This window comes from Barbus barbus (assembly GCF_936440315.1).
Source record: "Barbus barbus genome assembly, chromosome: 5".
Classification (NCBI taxonomy): Eukaryota; Metazoa; Chordata; class Actinopteri; order Cypriniformes; family Cyprinidae; genus Barbus; species Barbus barbus.
This window is the reverse complement of record NC_136733.1, coordinates 28,722,728-28,746,259: the sequence shown is the minus strand read 5'-3', so window position 1 is coordinate 28,746,259 and position 23,532 is coordinate 28,722,728. Positions and strand designations below refer to the sequence as shown.

Below are 23,532 nucleotides of genomic sequence, written 5' to 3'. Positions count from 1 at the left end.
CATTGAAACGAGTTGTTTTTAAAACGAATACCCAAGCCATTTCGTGTTGACATCAACATGAAATATAAGCATATTGCCCGCCCACTTGTTGGTCTTTTAGCTTTGGTATGAATGAAAATGCAAATTCATTCTTTGCCACTAGGTGCCGCTTTTGGAGCGGTACAATAGCGGTTTTCCCGCTAACGCTGTAAACAAAGCAGCACTGTGCTCACAAATGCTGCTTTATCAGGCATTACAAGCATGATGAAATGAAAATGAAACCAATCGGACCGATCACCGCAGATTAGCGCAAAGGAGGGGTTTGGAGAAATTAAACATTGAGTGAATTGTTTGAGAGTCGTTGAGCAAGTAAGGTAAAAATAAATGCATAATATAAGACAATGAAAGTGTTTTTTGACCTAGCATGCATGTCAACCTATTGTTGGGGTCTCCCAAAACCAAAATATGAACCTTTCATAACTAGCATGCATGTCAACCTATTGTTGGTTGGGGTCTCCCAAAACCAAAATATGAACCTTTCATTAACCATAATAGGGGCACTTTAACAGAATAACAGTCTCCTTTTCCACTTTCTCTTCTCGCTCTCTTCTCTCCAGGTCCTGCAGAATCAGGCCTGAGGGCACTGTGGGATATTTCTGGCTATGAAGTCTGAAGGTCTGAATGTTTGGAGCTCCGGGGCGATGGAGAGATACTGAAGGTCCAGTTCAGTGCACTCTACAGGAGCATGAAGCCCCCAGGCTGTTCGCTGCTCTGCGGCACAGCAGGATCTCACTGTAGACTGTCCTTCTACCAGAGTGAGAATGACATGCTGGCTGCAGAGGGCAGAGTCTGAAGAAGAAACTTCAGGTGTTTCTGTTGCCTGCATGAGGACTCCCGTAGCAGGATCTGTGCAGGATGAGCTTCGCACCAGAGGAAGAACCTCACACCTATGCAGGCCAAGATCAGAGGACATCGTGGTGGTGATGTCATCAAGCGTGCAGGGGTCCTTCAATAGCATGCAAGGATCTTACAGGACACAGACCAAACAAGTCAGGCACACAATCATCGCATCTCTTTCTTTCTTTCTTTTAAATACATACTGTATGCAAATACATATACTGTAATTATAAGCACTGATGATTTTGGTGTCATATTTCTTACTATATACTGTATTATGTCTTGTTCTCTTCTAAAAATATCTTAACCTAAGATAAACTTACTCGAGAATCAAAGTGTCATATAATAAGCCTTAATTTCAGAGAAAATATCTAAAATTAAGCTCATTTTCCCATTGGTAACTTTAATGAGTCATTTTCAGAGACCAACAGCCAAGGTCAGAATCGTTGTTAAATAATATTTCAAATTTAGCTATAATATACCCCCAGAACACGTGGAATATATGGCACTTGTTGTATGGAACCATTCTGTGATATTTTTTTTCACCTATTTTTGAAAACTTGATGCTGATCGCTATCCACTGCCTTTATAAAGATTTTTTTTAAAAATCTTCTTTTGTGGTTCATTTAAAATACCTCAGTTAAAAATATGAATTATTATTTTCTACTCTTCTGAAACGCCCGGATTTGAAATATCCCTTCATCACGCCCTTAACATGCGTCATGGTCTTACGTGATCAAGGCGGAGTGTTCTGAACAACTCAGGTCTGTCTATGAATCACAAGAGCGATACTGCTGTTGGATAAAAATATCAAATTAGACTGTCAAACTCAGGCATTGTTCTGTCAGTGAATGTAAAGAAACTCTCCAAAAGGCCTTCCTAAAGATCCGAGAAATGCATGGCTGAAGTTTGTTTTTAATGACGTGCGTGAGCGACTAAATAGTTTTTGTTTGTTCCTCACATTTCACAACGGACTGTTACGGACTTCACAAATTCACCCCAGAAACATAGTATGTATAAACATCTGAAAAGGCATTTTATGACCCCTTTAAAGTCCATTTCAATGCAGAACAACAGAGAGGATATTGTTTCCTTCATTTTCGTGGCAACTGATAACGGGATAACGCCAGGCCCCTATTAGAAACACCACATTGTCATGCTGAGACTATTTTAAAGGGGACATTGGATGCCCACTTTCCACAATTTGGCATGATTCTTTCTTCATGAAATGTCTGCAACATACTTTGGTTAAAATTCCTCAATGGTCATGTAAAATAACAGCATTTTTACCTTGTCAAAAACAGCTCTGGTCATAGTGACCTGTTTCATGCATGTCTCTTTTAGGGCTGCCACTAACAACTTTTTATTTCGATTAATCTATCGACTAATTTAATTTCCCGCAAAAAAAAAAAAATCAACAATTTTACTTATGAATATTTTATGAAACTATATTTTATTAAACAAAATGAAATCCAAATTTCTATGAAATCCTTTTTCTAAAGCAAAATAAAGTTCAACAGAGTGCAAGAAGCAAATGTCCATCTCCAAATCGCTGAAATCAAAGTTCAGTATTATAGTGTAAGAATGATAACATATCCACGTGTTCTAGTCTACTAATAATTCAATTATAATCAAGAAACACTTTTTAAAGGAGTATTTACCAGAAATATTATTGACCAGAATTTATTTAGGAGAAAAATGTAAACGTGCAGTATTTCTGAATAATAATAAAAAAATAAAAAAAATTTTTTAAATAAATAAAATCAATTATTTGGAGATGCTTTTGATTATTAAAATTTAATGGAACAATTCAAATGAAATCCAGAAAATAATGGAAAACAGAATTTGGTAATGATAAAACTGTAAAACTCAATTAATTGGACGGGCTTTTTGATTAATTAAATTTAATTTAACCATTAAAACAGAGTATAGAAAAATGAAAATGGCAAAAAAAATATTAATTTGGAAATAGAAACATATTTCATAGGGCCCTATAATTACAATTTTTTTGTGGTAATAAAAATAGAAGTGAACAATAGCTTTTAAAATTACTTAAAATACATATATAATAGCAATGAGGCAATAATAATTGGTTCAAATAAAGGATCAAAAGCAAGAAATCATATGGTTTTATAGAACAAAACTGTTAAAATACATAATGTATTATAAACAATAGAGCTAATGTAGATTACGCATTACAACAAAGGCCTGCAGGGGGCCTGTAGTGTCTGTGGAACTACTGTGAACGGAGCCGCTGTGTGACGCACGGATGTAACCTACACGCATGTAAATAATTAAAGCGCATAGGCTATACTGTATTAGAACTGCATCGCATATAATTATTTAATTAAATCATAGCGTTTGTGAATTCACAATTATGCTTAATTATGAGTTTTAAATGGGTTTAATATATCATGCAGCGATTGCAGCCTTGGAAAACAGTCTAATAATGTGTTTTATGGATTCTCGTCTGTGAAATGCACCACTTCCGGTATTTTGCCAGTTAGTCGACACGAACAAAATGAAGTCGAGGATTTTTAAAAATCAAATAGTCGAATAAAATCGACGAATTGCGACAGCCCTAGTCTCTTTAAATGCTAATGAGCTCTGCTCACCCCGCCTGTCTCTTCTGTGGAAGAGGAAAGGCGATTCGCAAATAATCATTAGAAATATAAAGTGTGGGACTTACTTCCAGAGGTGCATCTGGATCGCAAACACTGCGCACTGATCCATCCTTAAGTTTAAACTTTTTAGCAATACCTGCGTTGAATTCTCCTTCGTTTAGAAAGCAGTCTGGAGTAAAACGATTTGCGCAGACATTAGTGAATTTAGGTGTATTTGGTAGCACGTTACCATTAAAACCAAAACAAATCCAATGCATCCTCAGTGGCTCTGATGTCTTGCGTTCACTTTTACATCCAACTACAAAACACCTGCATTACTTACGAGTCATTAGCCGTTTTTCAATACCAAGTACACAAAGTTCGGACTTTTGTCCTTGGTAGCTCGGACTTCGCAAGTTTGATTCGGGAGAGCGAACCCAAGTAAAAAAAAAGAAAAGAAACACTTTCATAATGCACTTATAGTGCTCTATTTTTTGCGCACTAATTTTGTACCTAATATACTAAAAATTATTCTTTAATACTTCTTAAGATAAACTTAAGATCATCTAAGTGTACCCAACTGTGCTATTTTGGGACATTCAATTCAATTCAAGTTTATTTGTATAGCGCGTTTTACGATACAAATCGTTGCAAAGCAGCTCTACAGGAATTTAAGTTTCCACAATATATTTATATATTGCAGAACCTTAATATGTTTGACTTATGGCAAAATTTGGTAATTCTGTATAATTTAGTTCTGACATGAACTAAATGAATATGAACTAAAATGTGCATTTAACATACTATCTCTGTATTTAAAAAATGTATTTAGATACCACTTGTAGTACACTTCAACCCATATTTCATACACTAGTACACTCAAGTGCACTTCAAGTGGTGACTATTAAAAAGACATCTAAAAAGATAGTATGCTAAAAACGCGTTTTAGTTCATATTCATGGTGTCCCAAATAGCACAGTTGACTACACTTAGTTGTTTATTTTTTACATCACATTCTCATTGTGTCTGTAATCGAACTGTAACTCACAACCTGTCATGCACACTTACTTGATGTGTCCACTTCTGTGCCCGGCATCACTGTGTGTAGGGTTGTCATTGGAACCGAAGCTGCATCATGGTGACCATTACTGACTGGTGATAAACAACCTAGAGGTTGAATGAAATGGGAGTTACGTTTGTTTTAAGTCATACCTAGAGGTTAAGTGGATTACTTTTGTATGTACAGTATATTCAGTGTATGTATATTCATACGTTTGCATGTTTTCCTGAGTGTAGACCGTGTCTGGTAGGTGACACACACAATTGTAAATAGGACGGTCGTTAATATAGCTGTTGCTGCACAAGCGGTCACTATGGACGATACATCATGGATGGGAGGTGCTGAGGTGAGGGCTTTTGCAACACCAGTCCCTTCTTCTCCTAAAAATGGAAGAATCCGTTAGAATACATACTACCAAAATCAACTTTCATTCTAAAATGTTGTCATTATTTACTCTTTCTTTCTTTTGTTGAGCAGGTAATTCAGTCATTTTATTTATTTATTTGGTTTGGTAATTAAGTACTTTGAAGGTTGTATGTTTTGGGTCTTTTACTATGTTAGTAAATAGTAAAAATGTTAATCTGACTGATTTAAATGAAACAGAAAATTGAAAAAATAAATCAGTGGTCAAAAGAATGATTTGTTTAAAGATTCAGTTCTCAAGTTCAACTCACTGACTCGGTGATCACTGGAGAGGAAGATTATTATTAGTCATTTACAACTAAATTGTGTGGCTGCAGTAGACTTGGAATATAACACAAAAGTCCAATGAACTACTTTTTGGTACCATTTTTGGTATAAAAATTTTCTCTAATTGCAATATAAAAACATTTAATATGGTGCAATTAATGGAGGAAGACAGTGATAAAGACCAAATAAATAAATAAAGACTAAATTCGGTATACAGCTTGTTAATAAAATATAATATGTTGCAAGCAGCTGAGCTCAGAATATATATGCAAACATGCTAAACAACATGTTAAGCATTTTATTCCAATAGAAAACCGTTATAATGAAAATTTAAAGTGTCTTAATGCATTAAGAAATAATTTTAAAAAGCTAAACTCACACACCTTACAGTGATACTGTATAAAAAGGACAAACTCGGTACACAGGTATAATATGCACTATGTGAAGGATTTCATTTCTTTTGTAGCTCGGAGTTCTATCATTCGATCTGTAGCTAAAAGTATCCGCTCGCGCTCGGAGTCGCTGAGTCACGTGATGGCATGACAACCAAACACAGCGTAGCAGGGGAGGAGCAGCGATGCTTGCATACAAGATGTGAAAAGAGCGGAATATACACCCACAGACATGTCTACACTTTGTTGTATTTATTAAGCAATGTTATTAAGTGTATAGGAGAAAAAATTAACCTAAAGTATCGATCTTATCAGGCTAGTATCGATCCGATACCAATACCAACGTTGGTATCGATACTATCGATATTAGGATCGATACGCCCACCCTAGCAGCTGGGTCATTCCATGTCAACACAACCAGAGGTCCCCCGGCTAAAATTTTTAAAGTGCCCCTATTATGGGTAATGAAAGGTTCATATTTTGGTTTTGGGAGTCCCCAACAATAGGTTGACATGCATGCAAGGTCAAAAAACACTTTCATTGTCTTATAATATGCATTTATTTTTACCTTACGTGCTCAAAGACTCTTAAACGATTCGCTCAATGATTCATTTCTCCAAACCCCTCCTTTGCGTGATGCTAATCTTTGGTGATTGGTCCGATTGGTCTCATATCCATTTCATCTCGCCTGTAATGCCTGATAAAGCAGCGTTTGTGAGCGCAGTGCTGCTTTGTGTACAGCCATTAACGGGGAAACCACTATTTTACCGCTCCAAAAGCAGCACCGGCCACGTACACACTGCAGCTAAATTCAGTTGTCAGTTCACCTTTTACTCCTTAATCGCATAATCGCTGTACACACATAATTCACTAAGATACAGGAGTGACAACCGCATTAACTCCCGAAAAGTACAGGTAGTGACAACCGCATTTACAGAAATTCTATGCCGTGTGTACGGAACTAAACTGAACAACTAGTTGTTAATCATGTGTTTGAACGTGCTTCAGAAATGTGTCTTCGTCTGTATGTGAAATGCAAGAAAATAACAGTGAAAGAAATCTTAACCTTAGCATATTTTGACACGGGGCTAGAGGTGCTCACGAGCCCTGCGGTAGTGTCAGTGGACAAGCAGAAAAAAACACTAAAATACCAAAATGCTTTATGTTTTATAGCACAAAAATCCCCACATATATATCACATATCCGCAGCAGACCATTTTAACTCCATAAAAAGCCTAACTTTATGAGCTAAGACCAAACAGCATGCCTTAAAGCGCTTGTAAATACGAGGACATGGCAACACTCCAAGACAGCGCTCTCTAAAGCAGCCTCCCAAGCAAAAACAAAATGTGGCAAGTCTATTAGCGGTAGTTTAGTTAAAATCAATGGACATAAAGAGTCTTTAGCCAAAAAATGACAGATACCAAACTGCTAAATTCTTCCTCACTCCTGCAAGATGGCAAAATGTTTCTATAGTTACAAATGCGGGAGTGACTGCTGTTCCGTACACACATGGAACGATAATTTATGGGACTCACTCCTGCATTTAAATGCGGTTGTCACTCCTGAAACTTGCAGTGTGTACGTGGTCACCTAGTGGCAAAGAATGAATTTGCATTTTCAGTCAGACCAGCACGAAAAGACCAACAAGCGGGTGGGCAATATGGTAATGTTTCATGTTGACATCATCATGAAACGGATTGGGATTCGTTTAAAAAAAACAAACTAATTTTAACGATTAGGAGTCGACTCTTTCTTTTGAGAGACAACTTTATACACAGTGCACTTTCAGATTTAAAACTTTGCAGGATGTTTTTATTCACTTAGAGCTGTGTTCCAAAATGCATAATAGGGGCACTTTCATTTTTCTAATATTTAAGAAAGATAAACATGTTAAGTGATAAAAGCCTAAATATTAAATGTCATGAATGAATATTTATTGAGTAATCCTCTTTTTTTTTGTAGGGGGGGGGGGGGGGGGGGGGGTATGTGGGGGGGTGGAATGGCAATTTTCACCTGAGATTCAGAGCCAAATTACAGGGGGGTAAAAATGACTTCAGAAAGATTACATAAGCATCATAATGTTACATTTACACAGAGATAGGTAGGTCTATTAATACAATCTGTTGTCTTTAGCAATCTTTGTTGCATTATGTGCCAATGGTGACCGTTCAAAAATGGTGAAAGAGCACTTTTCAAGTTTTTTCTCCAAAGTTTGCAGGCCTGTAACTCAAAAAGTTTTAAAGATATCTTAATGCCTTTTTAGACTTTGCGTCTTAACAAATGTTTCTTTTGATGTCTTAATTTTTTAAGGCCCTATATATTGTTCAGTTCCAGAGATATTGGAATTTCAATGTCTCCAGGAGTAAATTGTTAAATTGTGCACATTTTTAGTGGTCAAAAACCAAATGTGGGTCAATTTGCAAAAATAAGATACTACTTTTTTTTAAAGAGGAATGTCTGAAGAACAAATAATGTTGAAACTAGACATGTATCTTGTTTCCCTCTGGCAAAAGAACGGCATTGAACATAACTGATTCTGAAGAAAAAAACATGGGACAACTAAGCAAAATCACATGTAATTTATGAATGAATGATTCAATGACACGGTTGAAGACTGAAACAGCCTAATCATTGTAATTTAGGAATAGAATCACGTTGGTGTTTGAATCGTGTTCGCGATCTCTTTTTTTTAAAGATATTTTTGGGACTTTTATGGCTTTTTTATTTTGATAGGACAGTAGAGTAACGACAAGAAGGCATTGGGTGGAGAGAGGGAAATAGGATTGGCAAAGGACCTCGAGATGGGAATGAACTTCCTAACCCAATCAGGAATGCTGAATCTCTGACAATTTTCAAGCGACATCTGAAAACTCATCTCTTCCATCATCATTTGACTTCATCTTAAAAATAAATAAATTAAAAAGTAAAAAAATGAACACTTTACTTTCTTTCCTTAACCTCTCCCTGTCTAGCTAGTATTTACTCTGAACAATGCCTGAAACTTTGTATTGCAAGCACTTCCTGTGTCTATTTGCCTCTTTATAATGGCTCGCTTATTGTATTCCTCAGTTGTCACTTTGGATAAAAGCGTCTGCTAAATGAATTAATGTAAATGTAGCTATTTTTTGTTATGTCTGTTTGATGCTTTACACAACAATGACTTCAAATGATCTTTTGGGAGTGATTTCTCAGCCAAATTTGATGTGTGATTAATTTGCGATTAATTAGATTAATTAATTACCACATCATGTAATTAATTAGATTAAAAAAATTAATCGCTTACCAGCCATAGTATATATATATATATATATATATATATATATATATATATATATATATATATATATACACATACAGGTGCATCTAAAAAAAAATTAATATTGTGAAAAACAAATTTTTTTTTTGTAACTTATTTCAAAAATTTAAATTTTGCCTTTCATTTGGAAATCAATGTCTGGAGGAAGACTGGAGAGGCACAGAACCCAAGCTGCCTGAAGTCCAGTTTGACGTTTCCACAGTCAGTGATGATTTGGGGTGCCGTGACGTCTGCTGGTGTTGGTCCATTGTGTTTTATCAAGTCCAGAGTCAATGCAGCCGTCTATCAGGAGATTTTGGAGCACTTTATGCCATCTGCTGACAAGCTTTATGGAGATGCTGATTTGCTTTTCCAGCAGGACTTTAGCACCTGCCCACAGTGCCAAAACCACTTCAAGTGGTTTGCTGACCATGATGTTACTGTGCTTGATTGGCCAGCCAACATGCCTGACCTGAACCCCATATGGAATCTATGGTATATTTTCCAGAGAAAGATGAGAAACAGTCGATCCAACAATACAGATGAGCTGAAGGCTCAATAGTGCCTCGGCAGAGCCACAGGCTGATCGCTTCCATGCCATTCCTCACTGATGCTGGAGTTTGTGCTAAAGGAGCCCCGACAAAGTATTGAGTGCATAAATGAACATACTTTAAAGAACTTGAACTTTTCTGCTCTGCAAATCCTTTTTTTGATTGATCTTAGGACATATTCTAATATTTTAAGATACTGGATTTTGACTTTCATGAGCTGTAAGCTCTAATCATCAAAATTAAAACAAAAAAAACTTTTAATTTGTCTTACTTTACATGTAATGAATTTAAAATATATATGAAAGTTTCACTTTTTGAAATAAGTTACAAAAAAATGCAGTTTTTCACGATATTCTAATTTTATGACATGCACCTGTATATATATGTGACCCTGGACCACAAAACCAGTCTTAAGTGCCAATTTTTCCAAATTGATTTACACATCCAAAGCTTAATAAATGAGCTTTCCATTGATGTATGGTTTGTTATGATAGGACAATATTTGAAAAAATTATTATGGGAATTAATTTAATAATTAATTATTAAAAAATAAAGAAATTGAGAAAATCTTTAAAGTTTATTTAAAGTTGTCTAAATGAAGTGCAATGCATATTACTAATCAAAAATGAAGTTTTGATATATTTATGGTAATACATTTACAAAATATCTTCATGGAACATGATCTTTACTTAATATCCTAATGATTTTTGGCATAAAAGAAAAATCTATAATTTTGACCCATACAATGTATTTTTGGCTATTGCTACAAATATACCCCAGCGACTTAAGACTGGTTTTGTGGTCCAGGGTCACACATTTATATATACAGTGCATATAGAAAGTCTTCATACCCCTTCATTTTTTTTCACATTTTGTTATGTTGCACTATTATGTTAAACTGCTTTAAATGACTTTTTTCCACATAAATCTACACCCCACTCACCATAATGACAAAGCAAAACACGGATTTATCACAGCTTTGCAAATTTATTAAAAAGGAAACACTGGAAAAATGACATTGCACAAGTCTTCATACCCTTAACTCAAAACTTAGTTAAAGCACTTTTGCAACAATTACAGCCTCAGGTCTTTTTGGGTATGATGCAACAAGCTTTACACATCTGCATTTGTTTTAGTTTTTTTGCCATTCTTCTCTTTAGATCATCTCAGGTTGGCTGGGGACCATCGGTGGACAGCCATTTATAGGTTTCTCCAAAGATGTCTGATTGGTTCTAAGTCCCAGCTCTGGCTAGGCCACTCGAGGACGTTCATAGAGTCGCCCCTAAGCCTCTCCTGCATTGTCTTGCCCAGTCTGAGGTGCTCTGAGTGCTCTGAACCAGGTTTTCATTAAGGATATCTCTGTATTTTGCTGCATTCAGCTTTCAGTCTTCTCTGATCATTTCCCCAGTCCCTGCCAGTCCCCAAGTCCCTGAAAAACATGATGCTGCTTCACCGTTGGGATGGTATTATGCAGGTGATAAACGGTGCTTGGTTTCCCTCAGACATGAATAAGGAATTGAGGTTCATCAGACCAGAGTATCTTTACTGAGGAGAAGCTTGAGTTTGGTCACTTTGCCATCAAGCCCAGATCGGTGGATAGTCGCAGTGATGTTTGTCCTTCTGTAAGTTTCTCCCATCTCCATATAAGATCATGGAGCTCAACCAGTGTGACCACTGTCTTGATCACCTCTCCAACCAAGACCCTTCTCCTTCGATTGCTCAGTTTGGCCAGGAGGCTAGATCTAGGAAGAGTCCTGATTGTTTCAAACTTCATCCATTAAGGATTATGGAGGCCAAATGCTCCTGTGAACCTTCAATATAGCAGAATGTTTTTTCTGTAGTCTTCCCCAGATCTGTCTCAACACAAACCTGTCTCTCATCTCTGCAGGCCATTCCTTTGACCTCATTGCTTAGTTTTTGCTCTGACATCCATTTCAGCTGTTAAACTTTATATAGACCGTGTGTGCCTTTCCAAATCATGTCCAATCAACTGAATTTGCCTCAAGTTAACTCCAGTCAGAGTAGAGAAACATCTCAAATACGATTCAGTGAAACTGGAATGCTCCTGATATAAATTTCAAGTGTCAAAGCAAAGGGTATGAAGACTTGTACAATGTCATTTTTTCAGTGTTTCCTGTTTAATACATTTGCAAACTTGTTAAAAATCCGGTTTTTGCTTTGCCATTATGGTGAGTGCAGTGTAGATTTATGTGAAAAAAAAGTAATTTAAAGCAGTTTAACATAACGTAACATAACAAAATGTGAAAAAATGAAGGGGTATGAAGACTTTCTGTAGGCACTGTATAAAACCAAGCAAAGCAAAACCAATGTTACTCACCTATCGAGAAGAAACAAAGCAACCTCTACATCTGATCACAGGCCTTCCCGCTCCTTGAGTTGAACTGATCCGATATTTACACGGGTCCTACTTCTTGCCTTATCGTAACACCGTGCCTAAACCGGACGCGAGCGGCGCGGTGCAGCGCGACACGACAACAATCGCGTCTGGTGTAGACACGGTTTAAGCCTTCTTTTGTTCCGTAGACGTTTTCCTCTTTTGTTTTTTATCCACCATCTCTATCTTTCTGTCGTCGCTCGGCTCGGCTAATGTCTGTCATGTGCACTGAGCGCTCTCTCTTCCACATCATGAGTAGACACGCTCCTTACTACTGATTGGCTACAAGTTTGTTTTGGTAACCGGCCTGACTCAGTTTTCTAAAGTGTTTTTGAAAAAATACATACCCCACCTTTAAAAGAAAAGAAGTATCATATTTTTGCAAATTGACCCACATTTGGTTTTTGACCATTGACAATTTAACAATTTACCCTAGGAGCCATATTGAGATCCCAATATCTCTGGAACGAAACCATATTGGGCCTTAAAAATTAAGATGCCAAAAGAAAAGTTTGTTAAGACCCAAAATCTAAAAGGGCATTAAGATATCTTTAATACTTTTTGAGTTACAGGCCTGCAAAAAACTTGAAAAGTGCCCTTTCCTCATTTTTTAAACGCTCACCATTGGCACATAATGCAACAATGATTGCTAAAGTAACAGATTTTACTAATAGACCTACCAATCTCTGAGTAAAAGTAACAATACGATGCTGCCATCTTTCGGAAGTAATTTTTAGCCCCCTGTAAATTGGCTCTGAATCTCAGGTGAAAATTGCCATTTTGACACCCCCCCCCCCCCCCCAGTTTCTGAAATTTGGTTGATTTGACAAAGAATGACACAGCTGCCTTATTCTGTTGCCTTTCGTTTCTTGCTAAGCACCCCTCTTCCTGATGCTGGTCGTGTATCTGATCAGCAGAATACTAAAAGACCTCTGTCAATCCATGATGAAGTGGGTTCAGGGAGGATCGAACCTTAGTCCACTTTCAAAGAGCATTGACTGATCCTTGCTGGATAAATACCATCTCCTTTACTTCACCCGTAATCACGTTGAGAGAATAGAGGATAGAGATAAAACAGTGAGAGAAGGAGTAAAGGTACTGAAGCTCAGATAAGAGCATGAGAGCATGGAATGAATGAGTGTGTGCAAGGGTGAAGACAGTACCACAACTTTTAGAGGATGAAAACGTGAAGTGTGTCTTTAAGCATGAAATTAAGGGGGGGGGGGGGGGGGGGGGGGGGGGGGGGGTTCAATTATGTGATGATAAATTTGTGACTCTTTAGCACCGATGCAAACTTACAGTATGTGAGTCAGCAAAAAAATTCTATAAAAATAATAATAATACATTCTGATCATTTTAAAATGTTCTGTTTGAGTTTGGTGAAAAGTAACCCAATGTTTAAGCACCACTTCCCTTGTGCTCAGTGTTAATTTTAACTGCAAATTTTGATTTAGTCTTAGTCATAGTCTTTTGTCTAAAATGCCATTTAATTTGATTGATATTTTAGTCATCTGACTTGTTTTAGTTTTAGTCTAGTTGTAGTTGACTAAATACCATAAGATTTTTGTAGACTAAATCTACAGTATTTAGTTGACTAAAATCGAATGGGTTTAGACAGTATTTATTAAGCATTTCTCTAAAATTTCTAAACTCATTATATATTCCTGGAGAAAACATCAGGTAACCTGGTAATATGAATGGTATTAATTTGAACATGCAATATAGACACACATTTAACTGCTGTAACACACAACATGTCGTTATATTAAAATTAAATAAAAACACATTTCAAAGAAACAAGAGCAACAAGAAAGAGTATGGTCCTTTTTCACTACAATATCAATGGTTATATAATATACATTCTTTATACCAACTTGCTTACCACTTTCTTTATTCTTTCAAGCAGACACATTTATTACATTTATATTAATCCTTATTATTAGCAGTTCAGTGATTATCTCTCTTTCTTTTGTTGCTTGATTAACATGCTGTTCATTTAAAACCAAATGCATGGATGCAATATACTGATACACAACAGATATTCTTCTAACTGCTTCTGTTCACTAAATGTAACCAAGTCTGTTTACATGAATACTCATCGAAATGGACAATTTGACATCATTTTGTGTGTATTTCTCTGTTCATGTGCGATAAGATACAAAAAGAACTGAATTCAGTACTTGTGCGCTGTCTGAGAGACCATTTTCTGTGTGTGTGCTCATTTTCATTTTTGTGTGAACTATCCTTTTAACATGGGTGCTTAAAAACATTCAGGCTGTGAAACTTAAATAGCTTAAATATAAGGTTATTTTTCACTTAAAATGAGCCATTACAAAATTATCATTAAACTATTATTAACCCTTAAATGCATGAATGTTTCGCCAATCATTATTACATATTCGGGTCTTTCGACCCGGACCTATATATCCAGCATGGATGGATCTCTAACTGCTGCAATAGCAAAAAAGCTCTCGATATTTTAAGAAAAATTACAGAAAAACACAATAAAGCATATTTCGTTACCTTTTGAAACTTCAAAGGGTTCAGTTTGAGCAGATGATTTTACCATTATTGTCATCGTCTGAGCGTACTTCCACAGTACATGCAGCATATGGCTCATATTCGCGATTCCGACCATATTCTCAAAACTATCATTTTCAGTGTCTTCAAAATCAATATTTTGATCACTGACAGCTTATTCACCACATCCACCATCAAATAACAGTGACATTTATATTTCACTGTATACAGTAATTGCTCTGCAGTAAAGCCATTCAAACCAGTTAATTTTTTGCTGATAATATTATTTTGTTTTATGCCTGCCTTAATTATGAGCGAAACCTCACGTCACCATTGTGTATCAAACAGCGCCACCTCGAGGAAAAAAGGTGCATTGCATGTATTGAGTCATTAGATATGTAAATATAGTTGAGCAGGAAAAAAAATACACATTTACATACCTCTTTATACACTTTTTATAAAAAATTGATCAGAAAACAGGCATTCTTTTACAGTAGGGCAAATAAACATTTGATAGACTGCCGCTTTTTCAAGTTTGCCCACTTACAAAGAATGGAGAGATCTGTAATTTTCATCGTAGGTACACCTCAACTGTGAGAGACAGAATATTTTTTAAAAATCCAGAAAATCATATTGTATGATTTTTTAATAATTAATTTCCATTTTATTGCATGAAATAAGTATTTGATACAATATAAAAATAGAACTTAATATTTGGTACGAAACCTGTGTTTACAATTGCAGAGGTCAGACGTTTGCTATAGTTCTTGACCAGGTTTGCACACACTGCAGCAGGGATTTTGGCCCACTCCTCCATACAGGTCTTCTCCAGATCTTTCAGGTTTTGGGGCTGTCGCTGGGCAACACGGAGTTTCAGCTCCCTCCATAGATTTTCTATTGGGTTCAGGTCTGAAGACTGGCTAGGCCACTCCAGGACCTTGAAATGCTTCATACGGAGCCACTCCTTAGTTGCCCTTGCTGTGTGTTTGGGGTCATTGTCATGCTGGAAGACCCAGCCATGACCCATTTTCAATGCGCTTAGTGAGGGAAGGAGGTTGTTGCCCAAAATCTTGCGATACATGGCCCCATCCATCCTCCCCTCAATACGGTACAGTCACCTTGTCCCCTTTGCATTAAAGCACCCCCAAAGCATGATGTTCCCACCCCCATGCTTCACGGTTGGGATGGTGTTCTTGGGATTGTACTCATCCTTCTTCTTCCTCCAAACACGGCGAGTGGACTTTATACCAAAAAGTTATATTTTGGTCTCATCTGACCACATGACCTTCTCCCATGCCTCCTCTGGATCATCCAGATGGTCTTTGGCAAACTTCAGACGGGCCTGGACATGTGCTGGCTTGAGCAGGGGGACCTTGCACGCACTGCAGGATTTTAATCCATGACGGTGTAGTGTATTACTAATGGTAACCGTTGAGACTGTGGTCCCAGCTCTCTTCAGGTCATTGACCAGGTCCTCCCATGTAGTTCTAGGCTGATCCCTCACCTTTCTCAGGATCATTGATACTCCACGAGGCGAGATCTTGCATGGGCCCCAGTCCACCCCAGTGTGTGAACAGGTGTCTTTTATACAGGTAACAAGTTCAAACAGGTGCAATTAATACAAGTAATGAGTGGAGGATAGGAGGGCTTCTTAAAGACAAACTAACAGGTCTGTGAGAGCTATAATTCTTGCTGGTTGGTAGGTGATCAAATACTTATTTCATGCAATAAAATGGAAGTTAATTATTTAAAAATCATACAATGTGATTTTCTGGATTTTTTCTGGTCTCTCACAGTTGAGGTGTACCTACGATGAAAATTACAGATCTCTCCATTCTTTGTAAGTGGGAAACTTGAAAAATCGGCAGTGTATCAAATACTTATTTGCCCCACTGTATATATATATATTTTTTTTTCCTTGTTATATAGTTTATAATGAACGTATTGAGGACTACTAAGAAAGTTGATGTCCAACTTTAAAAAAAAAAATGAAGGAGGGTGAGGGTATAGAGAATGATCTCCCGGGTGACTTTTTTTTGGTCACAATCTCAGGTGCCAGGGGATCTACTGCCATTTTATTAAATTCACCCAAATGGTTACTCATTAAAATGACCTTTTATTACGTGCGGAAGAAGGAATCTCTCAAACAGGCTTGGAATAACCTGAGGATGAATAAATGATGACAGAATTTTCATTTTCACTTAACTTCAGACTAATGCTATAAGGAATCCCTGTATCATTAGATTGATTGAGCATCATATTTACCACAGGCCAACCCTGAAGCTCTGCTTATGGGGCAGTTAAATAGGATGCATTTTGTTCAGAAACAGTTGGATGAACCGTAACAGAATTGAACAGAGCACAGGGAGTCTGGAGACATGCTTTTAACTTGACACTGTGCTCAGACTCAATCATGATGGCGTAAGTTGTATTTTCCGGTATGTTACTCACGGCTACACTGTATGTTCCTGAAGGGTGCGGGGCCACATGGAAGGCATTCCAAATCTTTTAGTCCATCCAGTCGCAATTTGCTGTAGAAACTTTAATTTGAGAAAAAAAGGTTTCAGTTTAAAAAACAGGATACAGGTGTGTGTGAGTCTATGAAGTTTTGGGTGTGAAGTTGGATGCAATCAGTCATGTGTGGGTTGATCACAATTATATTTCATAAAGGTTGTTTTGTGAGTGCGTGTGAGAAAGTCTCACCCAGGGAGGCAGCTTCCACACACTGAATTGTCTGTGTGTGTGCAGTGCTTGATTTGGTGTCTGTTGAGTCTGCGGCAGTTCTGGCACAGTGCGCAAAGGTGAGAACCCCAGGCTTCCTTAAACCACCGAACATCACATGTGGCGCACACTGCCGACACACCTACACCGTAACCACAGTCCTAACAACTCACAAGCACACAAACATAATCAGTAATACGATAAGTACAATGGATGTGTCCATTTTTTTTCTGAGAATGTAACCTTTGTAACCTTGCCCTGTTTGCAAGTCATTTAAGGTCATGCGTAAGCCTCTGGTGGCAGGGATGTGATACTACAGCATCCTTACATAGAACACAAATTGGGGCTCTCTTTGGACATTTTTAACATGTTATGTCTTCATATATGTACATAAAACACACCAATTAATAATAATTTTATAGTATAGGTACAACTACAGTTACTTACAAACAGAAGACAATTGCAATTTTCGTCAATAATTTGAAAAAAGCCACATTATCAATACTTTTCTATGTATAGTTAATATATTCTATGGTTTGCTGACCAGCTTTACCAACTGAACACGAGCTAAGACCAGCAAACTTTAGGCTTGTTGAAGCTGTCCCCACCCCCAGCAGGATAAATATTCACTGCATAGTCAAATGTTTATAAATATAACCGTATCTGCTTTACTGTATTACAAAGTCAATCAAACAGGTTGCTGACTTTGACTGCTGGGATTCATATTCGTTCATCTACATGCGTTTAAAAATAAGTGACAGTTAATTATTGGTGTTGTTTTCTTCACACAGCCTCTGGGCTTCTCAAATGGTGATTAATTAAGTGAATGATTTTTCAAATATTTGCTTTACAGTAATCCTTCAATTTTGGATACACAACAGGGCATTTCTCTTGCTTACTCACACCCAACATCGCTCTTTCTCTCACCTCTTTCAGTTCTTGGCCAGGTGGACATTGTGGGCACTTATGACATTGTCCACCATTGTAATACTCGTCCATCAAGCAATCCATTTCATATCTAACAGAATAAAAAAGAAAGAGTTAAAACATACAGCATGCAAACATGGGCTTACAATACACTAATTCAAAACTATGAGATCTGAATGCAAAATACCGTATATTTCCAGTGAAGTTCTTAATTGTTAATTGGCAGTAAGTTAGCAGGGAAAACGTGTAAATTAACTTAAAATTATGTCATTTTACTTTAAAATAACTGTTTTTTATTTGAATATATTTTAAAATGTAATTTATTCCTGTGATTTCAAAGCTGAATTTTTAGCATCATTACTCCAATCACATGATACTTCAGAAATCATTCTAATATTCTGATTTGCTGCTCAAAAAAACAAAAACATAAAAACAACAAAAAATTAATTATGTTCAAAACAGCTTTTTTTCAGGTTTCTTTGATGAATAGAAAGTCCAGAAGATCTGAAATAGAAATGTTTTGCAACATTATAAATGCGACCCTGGACCACAAAACCAGTCATAAGGGTCAATTTTTCGAAATTGAGATTTATACAACATCTGAAAGCTGAATAAATAAGCTTTCCATTGGTGTATGGTTTGTTAGGATAGGACAATATTTGGCTGGGATATAACTATTTGAAAATCTGGAATCTGAGGGTGCAAAAAAATCTAAATATTGAGAAAATCGCCTTTAAAGTTGTCCAAATAAAGTTCTTAGCGATGCATATTACTAATTAAAAATTACGTTTTTATATATTTACAGTAGGAAATTTACAAAATATTGTCATGGAACATGATCTTTACTTAATGTCCCAATGATTTTTGGCATAAAAGAAAAATCAATAAATTTGACCCATACAATGTATTTTTGGCTATTGCTACAAATATACCCCAGCGACTTAAGACTGCTTTTGTGGTCCAGGGTCACAAATGTCTTTATCATCACTTCTGATCAATTTAAAGCATCATTGCTAAATAACAATATAAATTTTTATAATAATAATTTTTATAAAAATTATATTCATCAAAGAATTCTGAAAAAAATTTACTCAACTGTAGATAATAATAATAATAACAACAAAATGTTTCTGGAACAGCAAATCAGCATATTAGAATGACTTCTGAAGGATCATGTGACACTGAAGACTGGAGTAATGTTGCTGAAAATTTAGCTTTGATCACGGAAATAAATTATCTTAGAAAGCAGTTCTAATAGTAAAAATAGTTCACAATATGACTGCTTTTGCTGTATTTTGTATCAAATAAATGCTGGGTGAGCAGAAAATAATTATTTAAAAAACATTAGAAATCTTACTCTTAAAAAAATTTGACTGGTAGATTAGTTTATAGGCTAGACTATATTACAGCAAAGATGTGGCAACTATAGCTGTATAGAAGTACAGTGTACTTCTTATAATAACTGAAATAAAATGAATTTAAAAATCAAAGCTCAAGGTTAAATTCCATCTAGATATAGGCTAAATTAAATATAAATTATAAATATAATTATGTTATAAAAAATATAATTATAAATTATATTTTTGTTATTTTAAATGTCCATTTTAAATGCAACTGTTTAGCTAGAACTAACTATTTCTAAACCTGTTGATGCCTGGAACATTTGAATTTTAGGTTTAATGTTTCTGAGGTGTATGTTAAAGCAGCCTACGAAAACATTTTAGCCAACTGCTTGACCAGAATGTGTAAAAACAAAGACAGTCCGTATTAATAAAAAAACTCAAAAAACGATCTAATATAGTTTTAGGTGTATCTCTGATTTTTTTTTTTTTTTTAATATTGCGTAGATTATTTTGCTCAGAATTTACAGTCCATTTGATTATTTATAGCGAATTGGCGAATTAAAAAGACAATGGAAAATAAAAAAAGAAGTTTTTGTAGTTTCATGTAATGTAGACTATAGTAAGCTTTTTACGTTCGTTTCAATAATAAAGAGTAGCCTGATGTCCATTCACTTTCATCCATTCCAGATCTCAGAACAGAGAAACAGATCAAGGGAGAGCGCACAATGAGGTGCATTTAACACAAACATACCTCTGTTAAATGATCTGTTGGGAATAATCTAACCGAGGCATAAAATACAAGAAAAGTGGTCAAACGTAAGTAGGGCGCACTGCTACGATACAAAAGTAAAGGGCAATGCATCGGCATCATCAATCTCCTGTAAAGTCATGTATTAGGGACAGTTTCATCCAAACTTACATTGCAGCAGGGGCAAAGCTCAGCAGTCACTTAATTCTTTATCCCATTAAAGTAACCGTCTCCTGTGGCTTTGGGTCAGCTCGGTCCAGTTTCGCCTGCGGTTGAAGTTGACTGGCACGTTTGCCCGGTGAGCGACAGAGCGGTGCGCGCTGGGACACAAAGGCATGTCCCGACATGTTCGCACTGCTGTGACTGAAAGCCGCTGCAGCCGCAGAAGAAAATATCTGCGAGCACTCGCCGCCACAGGCGAAGTCCATTCATTGAGAACTGCTCTTGAATGGAAATAACGATTCTAAAGGATTTCTCACAAAGGTCTGAATATGAATCTCATATAACACGATGATAGCCGTTTGAAAACTTGTTGCGCAGTCCTGTTCCTCAACCACAAGCAGTGTTTTTTTTCTCAAAAGAATATGTTCTAAGAGCTTTTACTCGGTTTAACTAGGAATTTCATTATTTACCTCGCTGCAGCAACCTCTTAAGTACACAAGGGGGCGATAATGAATTTACGTATGACCTCTAAAGTGGAGTCGAATTACTTAAATAGCGCGGCAATTCATTTCACATTAAATTCGTTTCCATTATGTAGCTCATAGCATTATATTACATTACAGCACATTACGTTATATTGCATTCCATTATTAGATTGCATTACCTTAAGTTGAACGCTGCAGCTCAGTGATCAGTTGGCAAGTACCAGAGCAGGACATGTTTACTATGCCTTATTTAACCCGATTAGGAATTCAAGGTATCTGTTTTCTTTACAGTTATCACACACAAACTGTTACAAAATTGTTAAGCTAAATTAAAAGTTTTTGTGCAAGGGATTGGTGTGTATGTGTTGAAAAGATAACTGCAGAGACTTGTGTGTGTGTGTGTGTGTGTGTGTGAGAGAGAGGGGGGGGGGGGGGGGGGGGGGGGGGGGTGAGTAGGAGGGCACTGTAGCCTTGCATAGCAGTCATAGTGGTTTTGGCAAAGGAGGAACAAATAGATAGAGAAAGTGGGAGAGAGTGCATGAAGGAGTATTTTTATATCCTGTCAAGAGTTATTGTGTCTGAACTGGACCAATGATTTGCACAGGTCGTTTTGTCCCTAAACCGATCTTAAGCAACTCATATTACAGAACATCATGATGTTATATTAACAGAACAGTTTCACAGATAGTTTGATCATTGTTGTCGTGAGTGCTGCCGTGGTCGTCCATGCGATCACCTCATCCCTGAATCTTATCTCAGCCTGTTCCTGTCCCCTCCCACTTCACATACATCCTTATCAGAAATGTAGATTTGCTCTGACCTCTAAAAAGATACATGGGTATGTGTTTTGACGTTCAACTTCATATTTAAGTTTAAGACAGATGTTGTTCTACAAAGGTGCCCATGCAGACAGAGTCTGTAATGACGAACTTCAGACCAAGGCAAAAAATATTATTGACTGACTAAGGCAAATAAATTATTTTGTAGACATCAAACCGAAACGCCTGAATTTTATGGCCATGCAGAAATGAAGGCATGTGTGCCTGTATGAGCATTTGCATCTGTGTCTGAGTGAATGAATGTGTGTGTTAGTGGGAGTTTTAAGTATGAAGGCTGTAGAGCAGAGCCAGACTCGGGAATATTTCAGATAAGAAAACTTCAACCACCTGGAGAGAGAGACACCTTAAGACCTGGTTCTGAACATTAATTAGTAGTACAGTACAGGAAAAACTATGAAAAGTGGCATAAGAGCCCCTAAAAACATCAGCATTACTCTCAGAACTAGAGTCTGCCTTGAGGGATTTGCCTCAGACCGGCAGAATAGACATAATGAGCAAAACAAAGTTAAAGTAAAGAGGACCTTAAAGAAAACATACTTTTATTTTTACTAAGCATTATACATATTTGTTTTGTTTGACTGATTTGCTTTCTGGAACACAATAGATGATGTATGAATTTGTAAAGAAAACGAAGATGTCTCAGTATGTTTTACATACTAGACTTTTGTCCATAGACTTTCATAAAATATATTCTTTAATGTTTTTATGATGAAAGAAAATCATGCTGTTTTGAACAAAATGAGGGTGAGCAAATGATGTAAGAATGTAGAATGCGTTGTCTTGTTTTACATAATGACAATGAATAGTTGCTGATCATTAGACACAATTTCTAGTGCATAATGTGAAGGATAAGTTTCACTTAGATGAGATTTCATGAAAGTGTGGGCCATTTCTACACCAGCAAGCTCACTTGAGCCTTTCTGTTTACATGATATATTAAGAAGGACAAAAACACTCATTGTCAACAAAAAAGCCTAGTCCACTTACATAAAACCTTGGATTCTGTCGTATAATTGCTAAATAAAACAACAAATTGTCATACGATACCTCCTTTTTGTTTAGTTTCTGTCCCAGAAACAGCTTATATGAACTTCAATTAGGTATGATTCTTCTGCAGAGAAAGCAAAACACAGCAAATTGTACCAGAATTCATAAACATGACTTAGTCTGTCATAAACTTATATCAGTTGGTCAGTGCCAGCATTCTGTTGTCTTTTAACCAATGTTGCGTAACGCCAGCTTCAGCCTGACTGGATGTTTTATTAACTGAAAAGTTTAACTTGTCAAAATGGGACAATTGTGGCCAACACATCATGGATTAATAGGATGAGTCCAACCAAAAGGAAAAAAAAACACTGACGACCATAAAGCTCCTCAATAAAAAGTTAACTACATCTGTGACATGACCTGATTGTGGAAATTTTACAATAGCTCCAAGATTTCATGATTCAAAACAGCTCTTGCAAGCCGAAAGATCAACAAAAAAGTAGAAAAAAGAATATACTTGCAGGTGTAGAGGAGTTGAGTTGAGCAGCAACAAATGTTGTGGCATGAAAGAGTAGGTGACTTATGCCAATGACTTCCACTGACCACAGAGCAGCCGGTATATAAACAGTATAAACTTACCTCACCCACTCTGCAGCTCTCTCAGTTGCACATGAATCAAAGCCAAAGAGGTTGTAGTGATCAGACTCTGGCACGCTGGAGAAAAGTAGAGAATGTCTGCTGACTTCAGAGGGGGATGACGATGAGTGATCAAGTTAAACGAAGACCTTCTCTAAGCAGGAATATATTAATGTAACTGAAAGATGAGCAGAATGCTATTAATTTTAAGGCCCCATACATGCATGCTTTCACACACTAAATTGTGAAACACCCAGCTTCACTAATTTGTGCGGACCACATCCCTCTGACAAATGTTA

The 23,532-nt window shown here is 36.7% G+C and overlaps 1 protein-coding gene across 1 annotated transcript; it reads right to left on the bottom strand.

Moving 5' to 3' along the window:
• Positions 1 to 20,489, bottom strand: LOC306869853 (uncharacterized protein). The gene is made up of 7 exons (XM_079416779.1): positions 20,296 to 20,489; positions 18,034 to 18,124; positions 17,089 to 17,267; positions 16,837 to 16,925; positions 4,752 to 4,919; positions 4,548 to 4,646; positions 1 to 1,005 (listed from the first exon to the last, which is right to left on the bottom strand). The coding sequence occupies exons 2-7, from the start codon at positions 18,115 to 18,117 to the stop codon at positions 608 to 610; spliced, it is 1,017 nt and encodes a 338-aa protein (XP_079272905.1). The 5' UTR covers positions 18,118 to 18,124; positions 20,296 to 20,489; the 3' UTR covers positions 1 to 607.
• Positions 20,490 to 23,532: the final 3,043 nt, after the last annotated feature.

Coding starts and splice junctions, on each gene's coding strand:
- LOC306869853 (XM_079416779.1), bottom strand. CDS start 18,117: ATGGATTGCTTGATGGACGAGTATTACAATGGTGGACAATGTCATAAG. Junction 17,268..18,033: donor CTGGCCAAGAACTGAAAGAG/GTGAGAGAAAGA, acceptor GTGAGTTGTTAG/GACTGTGGTTACGGTGTAGG. Junction 16,926..17,088: donor TGTGGAAGCTGCCTCCCTGG/GTGAGACTTTCT, acceptor CTCAAATTAAAG/TTTCTACAGCAAATTGCGAC.